Source organism: Phascolarctos cinereus, unplaced genomic scaffold (assembly GCF_003287225.1).
Source record: "Phascolarctos cinereus isolate Bilbo 61053 unplaced genomic scaffold, phaCin_HiC Scaffold_3;HRSCAF=262, whole genome shotgun sequence".
NCBI classification, from domain to species: Eukaryota; Metazoa; Chordata; class Mammalia; order Diprotodontia; family Phascolarctidae; genus Phascolarctos; species Phascolarctos cinereus.
In genome coordinates, this window is record NW_027555736.1 from 59,613,810 (window position 1) to 59,621,244 (window position 7,435).

General features: G+C 43.9%; 1 protein-coding gene across 5 annotated transcripts in view; it reads left to right on the forward strand.

Moving 5' to 3' along the window:
- ANXA11 (annexin A11) overlaps positions 1–1,728 on the forward strand; it is a 48,339-nt gene extending 46,611 nt beyond the window's left edge. For all 5 annotated transcript variants that reach the window (XM_021006040.2, XM_021006039.2, XM_078150876.1 and 2 more), the window contains one exon: positions 914–1,728. In XM_021006040.2, coding sequence (XP_020861699.1) covers positions 914–973 — 60 coding nt within the window. In that variant the 3' untranslated portion in view covers positions 974–1,728. The remainder of the gene's footprint in view (positions 1–913) is intronic.
- Positions 1,729–7,435: the final 5,707 nt, after the last annotated feature.

A 7,435-nucleotide genomic window follows, 5' to 3' on the forward strand; every position in this document is an offset into this window, starting at 1 on the left:
AAAAGTTGCATAGATTTAAAATGAAAGAACAACGTTTATAGCTATACTTCCTGAATCATGGGACCCATTTCTCTGCACTATCCACTGATGACGCAAAGGATTTTGTTGAAATTCCTCTAGTAAATATCTGTCTTCCCTGATGTCACTGATGTAAGCCGCCCTTTTTTAGTCTTAGAGGACCCTCTGAAATTAGAAGTGATGGATGAGCTGTGTGCGATGTGTCCATCAAGGGAATAGCCATGCCAGCAGCATTATAGGGCCTTGTTGTGTTGACCAGTAATACAAGTACTGCTCTGTGGCAGTCCATTTTGACCTTGAAAAATGATTCCCACATGTGAAAGGGTTGGGAACCATTGGTTTAACATACAAAAGCTCTTTTTAAAAGCCTGTAAAGAGCTCTACACAAATAAAGGACTGCTTGTTCTAAGTTGTTATCTTCCTAGGATAACCTTTTGTTTTCAGGGAGAGTGGGGGACAGGTCACAATTTACTTACTCTGATGCCACTTGAAACATATCAGAGAACAGTGTAGTTTGTAATTTAGAAAAATGGCCTGGGCACTTAGTTTAGATTTACTGTTTGGGTCCAGAAGAATTTGAACTTTAGGCAGGTATAGATGGGCAGAACAGTTCTAGTGGATAGCCAGGGGTGCTAGTGTGTTCCTACTTTGCAGTCTTTCCCTAGAATGACCAGGAAGCCTTCAGCTCCCCAAGAATCTTGACTTTGCATGCTCTTACTGACTCCAAGGCTCTTTGACCCCCTGAAGATGGCACTTGGTTCCATTGGTGCATGCAGGATCCTTCTGGGGCTTGGAGGGATGATCTTTCTGAAGTGGGGCCCTTGAAGTAAGAGGAAATCAGGAAACAAGGTTCCTCTTGTCTTGCCTAATTTGTCCCTTTGGTTTCTGTGGCCAGGGAGACACCTCTGGGGATTACCGGAAGATCCTGTTGAAGATATGTGGAGGCAATGACTGAACCTGTGTGCTTGCCTTCTGACCAAGAAGAGGGAAAGGAAAGCAGCCAAGTTTGTTTTTTTTTTCCCCCAAGAAAAAAGAACCCAGACTTTTGTAGATGTTCCAGTGAGAAGTGGATGTCAAAACATCCACTGTAGATTCCTGTCTCTGTCCCATCCTTTCCCTTCCCTAATGGTATATCATGCTGAAGGACTTTGATAGATGTTTTAGGACTTTTCTCAGGATATTTTTTTTCCATCCATCACAATGGCCACCAGCTTCCTGCTGCTGAAGTAGATAATTGGTTTTCTTTCCTCCCTCACAGTCTCACATGGTGCCATATTCCTGTTGCACATTCTGAGACTGTTGGCTTCATTTAGACTTTTTAATTGTGTTTTGAAGCAATGCTTAATTTTTTTTAAATAGCCATTGCCATACACGTCTTTTTTTTTTTTTTCAAACCACAAGCATTTCTGGTGCAAGGGATGACTGGTTCTCTGTGGAGGGGTGCCCTGTTTGAGAAGGGAGTGGAAAGGTGTTTAAATGTAACTTCATGTGTCTGGAGGGAATGTGTCATGAGAACTGTCATTGCCAAACACTTTTAAAAATAGAGAGAAAGAGAGACTGTTTGTGTGCTGTGCCATTAGCGCACGTATCATGAGAATGTAGCATCAGCTGCTAGCCAACGGCAGAAACCCTTCTGTTTTGATAGATGCCTGAAACCTGAATGTCTGTAGCTGAAAGCCGTTATCAGATTAAAGCCATCTCTCTTCTAAACCTCCTAGAAACGTCTTACTCGGTGACAGTGTGTGGCTTGCCGTGTAGTTTGTGGCGCCGATTCTGCTGTGCAAGGGACTAAGGGTGCTTTGGAGGGTAGACACCAGAGCCAAGGTAGAAACTCACCTTCATAGTGGAAAGGGTGCACCATGAGTATCACCTAGTTTTGTTTCCTCTGGGGACCCAGGATCTGCCTCTCAAATGTCAGGCAACCACATATCACTAATGGAGCCACGAATGTGGCATCACTTATGTGTGCCTCGGCCACACAGGGCGGGCAGGGTAGTGGATCCGAGTCTAGGTGCCGAGACTGGGGGAGCAGAGATAGCAAGAATGAGGGTGGCGGTGGGGGAAGAGGAAGGCTGCTAGAAACCAGAAGCCCAGAGGCATCACTTCTAAGAAGAGGATCAAGAAATCAGCAGCTCAGAACTGAAAGTCAAGAAGAGCCAAGAGACATGGGAAAACACCAAGAAGCAGGGAAAAACTAGACCCACTGCTTGGGGCCGATGCCGGCCGACAGAAAGCATTCCTGGGCTCTTGTTTTGCTTGCATCTTTTTGTCTGGGTCAAGGTCCTTAACTTTTTTAGTGCAATGGCCCCTGTACTTCCCACCCTTGGGCAGTGTCCAGTTAAGCTTATGGATCCCTTCTCAGAATAATGTTTTTATGTAACTGAAGGAAATGCTAAATTTCATGTGGCGATTTGTGAAAGTAGAGATGCATTTTTTCCCCCCATCCAAGCTCATTGACCCCTTGAAGTGTGTCCCTGGATCCCTGAGGAGGAGACCCCAGGTTAAGAACCACTAGACTAGAAGAAAGACTTTCAAGGCTGGAAAGGCTAGAACAAACATGGCCAAGAAGAAATTTAAAGCCCAGAGTTCATCAACGCCTAGGTTCTCTCAAGGAGCTCAGATCACCTGGCCCAGTAGACATTTTTATTTGTTTTGGGCTTTTGTATACCCCCGGAGTGCACCACAGTGCACACAGTAGGTGCTTGCTGTAAGTTTGTTGAATCAAACTTCCAGGGCACTGAATCATTTGCCGATTGGTCCCAGACTAAACCACTGGCTGTTATCTTTTAGCAACCAATAGAGCAGCCAATAGAGGATAGCACAGATGCCAGAAGATAAGAGAACTGTTATTCGCTCGGTCAGTATTAAGCATCTACTGTGTACCAGGCACTGTGCTAAGCATTGGAGATACAAAGAAAGGTAAAAGACATTCCCTGCCCTCAAGAAGCTCATAGTCTACTAGGGAAGAGAACATGAAAACAAATATGTGCAAATAAAGATAGGATAAGAGAGGAAATAATCAATAGAGGGAAGGCCACTAGCATTCAGAGGGACTGGGAAAGGCTTCCTATAGAGAAGGTGGGATTTTATCTGGGGCTTGAAGGAAGCCGGGGAAACCAGGGGGCAGAGATGATGAGGGAGAGCCTTCCAGGTGTGGGATACTGCTGGTGGAAATGCCCAGAGTAGGGAGATGGGAGTGTAGTGTGAAATGTGCAGCAAGAAGACCTCTGTGTCACTGGAATGAAGAGTACAAGATGGGGGCTGGGGAGGGGAAACCTTTGGTTCCTAAGGTGATAGAGAACTGGAAAGGTGGCTGGGGATCAGGACTGAAAGGCTTGGAACGCCAAGCAAAGGGCATTATATTGCGTCTTGAAGATGAGAAGAAGCCATTGTAATTTATCGAGTAGTGGGGATGAGGTAGGATGGCATAGACCTGCACTTTAGGAAAATCACATAGACTGCTGAGTGGAGGGTGGACCAGAGTCAGGAGAATCTTGTGGCAGGCACACCAACCAGCAGGCTTGTTACAGTAATCCAAGCATAACGTTTCAAAAGGGTTGGGGAGATGGAGTCTACAAATTAGATCAGAGGATGTGAGGTCAATCCCTGGCAAAATTCTAGCATGTTTATAAGCACATAGAAAGCAGTGGTGATCTAGGTGTTACTAAGCCCGGCTCATACCAAACTGATGCCATTAGCTTTTTGGGGGGGCACAGGGTCACAGATTTGTAGAGTAGGGTATTGCCATAAAGAAAATGGATCTAGGGCAGTTAGGTGGTCCAGTAGATAGAGCTGTCAGGCCTTGGAGTCAGGAAGAGCTGAGTTCAAATGTGACCTCAGATACTTGACACTAGCTGTGTAACCCTGGGCAGGTGACTTAACTCGGATTGCCTCACCAAAAAAAAGAAAAAGAAAATGGACCTGGTTTTCAAGGAGGCACCTGGCAAGGTCCCTTAAGGGTTCCTTTGGTTTTTTTGTTTGTTTTTTTTTGGTGAGGTGATCAGGGTTAAGTGACTTGCCTAGGGTCACACAGCTAGTAAGTGTTGAGTGTCTGAGGCTAGATTTGTCTTAAGGGTTCCTTTGGACAACATGTGAGCTCGGTAATAGTGTAGGTGAATAGATCTCAATGAATGGAAAGAGGTCTCTAATGGTTTTCTGCAAGGATCATTCCCCCCCTTCTGCTTATCCAGTTGAATATTTTTATAAGTGTCTGATGAAGGCATACGTGGTGTGGACTTACTAAATTTACAGATAACACCTAACTGAAAGAGAAATAGTACAATGGATGAAAGAATCAGGACCCATTGGATAAAATTTGAAACCAATAAATGTGAGGTCCCATTCTCAGATTTTCATAAGCACTTGCAGAGCTAAAGGATAAGAATGGACCTAGATTAGTAGCAGTCTGAATGAAAAACAATTGGGGGAGAGGGGTTTACTAGGTTGCAGGTCCATGGTGGTGATGTGTGGCTGCCCAGTCAGCCAGCTGGTCTTCATTAATAAACATAGGGGGTCCAGAAGGAGCTGTCTAGATCCTGCTCCCTGCTCAGACCGGGTGTGGAATGTTGTGTTAGTTTGGAGGGCGACCCTTGAGAATGGTCTGGGGGCACCAGCGGCAATAAGATCTTCGTAGCCAAGACCCAGTTCTGTTTTCTGCCAAAATGGAGTATGGGATTCAAAGCCGGGACATTTCGATTAAAAGCCTGGTTCTGATGCTTAGTGCTGTGCGGCCATTAGCAAGTCATTTGAACTCTGATCCTCAGTTTTCTCATCTGTAAAATGGGAATGATGCTTTTATTAATCTGTCCCATGGAGCTGTTGTTGGGAAATTAATTTGTAAACTAAAAGCTCCGCATACCTGGGAGTGCCTTTTGTTCTGTAAGACTGGGAGGGAAAGCCCCAGAGACTGAACCAGGCCGTATCTAGTAGTGCAGAGATGTCAAACACCCCTGGTGCTGCAAAACCAGGGTGAAATTAACTAGGAAACACTTAATAAATAAATAAACCACAATAGAATGTATAGTTAGCATGGTTTTCTTAGTCATGAGTCTTGGGATTTGAGGTCAAAGGCTTGTCGTTGCACCGTGAACCAGCAAATCCTAAACCGGGAAAATTGCTGAAAGACTGTGGCAGAGCCTGCGACTAAAACCCAGTCAATAATCCCAAACGAGAACCAAACCTGTAAAATACCAGGGGGTGACTTCCCTTGTGCAGTGGCTGGAGTAGCCTATTTCGAGGTCTACTCTTCCTTACATAAGACAGCTTCGTTGTAAAGAGGTGCAGATATATTCTGCCTAAGCAGGAGTTTCTTAAATCCTACCTGCTGGGATAGGAACCAATCCCAGGACAAAGGTAGCGTCAGTAAGTGGGAACAAACTTATGGCTGATCAGAACAAAGTTCAGATTCAAGCTTTAAGAAAAAATGACCACATAGCTTGAAGCTCGGCGTTCTGAAAAGAGGATCGCAGACCATCAAAAATGGGGAAGTGATCAGGCCTCCTTCCTGCTTTTGTCTGCTCAGACACATTTGCTGCCTGCAGATACTTCACCTATACAGTGGGCAGAAGAGGAAGATGTAGGGCAGAGGCCGTTTCAATGCGCCAGGCTTCACAGAGTGGAAATCACAGGTTTAGGAGGAATCTCAATGGTCATCTTGTTCAGTAAGTACCTGGATATGAATTCCCTTTTTGTCGTACCTGAGGAATGTTCATCTCTCCTTTGCTAGACAACGTGCAAGGGAGAATCTATCATAAGATCATAGATTGAGAGCTGGAAGAGATCTGAGAGGCAAACTCCCCCATTTTACAGATGAGGAAACTGAGTCACAGAAGGTAAATAACTTGCCGAGGGTCATGCAGGTGGTAAGTATCTGACGCGGGATCTGAAGTTAGGTCTTCCTGATTTTATATCTAGTTCCTTGTGCACTAATTGAGGCAGTCTGTTCTCCTTTGGGATATTTCTGATTTTTAGGAACGTCTTCCTCATGTCATGCCTAATTAATTTGCCCCTGAAACTTAGTTTAGTTATTCCTGCTTTTGCTATCTTATGATATTTCTTGCCTTATTCCTGCTAAGGAAAGAGAAAAATATTCTTTGTAGACTAAACTGTTCAGAGGACAATAGCCATGCTGAGAAGTATATAGCTCCTGACCAAGGAATTTGACTTTCCTGTGGCCACAGAGACAGACTTAGCCATAGTTCCTCGTAACGCTTCTTTGAGGGAGGAACAGTATCTCAATACATTCAAATATACTTCTGGGTGAGTTGGAAGGGTTGTTTCTTACAGGGCAGGGACTTTTCCTTCCTCCCTTCTATCCCAACACATACTCTTTTTTTTGGAGTTTTTATTATTGTTCCAGACCCATAATTTCATCTATATAGAAGCTGCCGTGTGAGGAAACTGGTCTGCTACTTAAAACTTTTAGAGTAGGTAATGAGGGATCAGCTAACTTGCCCACGATCAGGTAGGTAGACTGAGTCAGAGGCAAGACTCAAGCTAAGGTCTTGTCTTTGAGGCTAGCTCTCCTCTCTTCCAGGATTCTTCTCACCACATACTGCATAGCTCATATACAAGTATATCCTACATACCCAGTAATTACTTAAAACTAAGACCGGGCAAAAAAAGACCAGTTCCATAGAAACAATATTATATGCGAGTCATTCACTAAATGATGTTGTGGTAACCACTTACCTACTTTACAGTGATATGGCATGGCAGCTTTCTTTGGAATACTCCTGTATGGTGACTTAGGAATCTACAAGGCACATTTTCTTGAAACAACCTTATGAGGTAGATTATGCAAAGAATAATAATAATTGCCCCCATTTTACAGATGAGAAGACTGAGGTACAGAAAAAACTAAATATCTTGCCCACGGTCCACAAGCTGAATCTAGGTTTTCTTTCACTTCAAGTTAGGATTTAAACTATTACACCAGTGATTGCCATTTTACAACCCCCACCCCACCATGGTCCAAAAAGTTGGTGCTGAATATTCTTTTATGGTGCCCTAAGCAATAAATAATTACCCAATGTTGCAGATAAGCTTCAATTGGTTCTTGGACAGTGAGCATGTTACATTTCTAACACATATAGATAGATGTTAGGTGGCTTTTCCATGTCTGAGTTATTACTCATCTGTTTGAAATAAGAGAATTGGCTGTCTTCACTCACCATCCTTTTCACCTGGGTGTACACAGCAACAAAGATTAGCATATTTAGGGGCAGCTAGGTGGCAAAGTAGATAAAGCACCGGCCCAGAAATCAGGAGGACCTGAGTTCAAATGTGGTCTCAGACCAAACGCTTGACATTTACTAGCTGTGTGACCCTGGGCAAGTCACTTAACCCCAATTGCCTTAAAAAAAAATTGGCATAGTTAGCAGACATCTTTTAAAAAATGAATGAACTCAACACATCA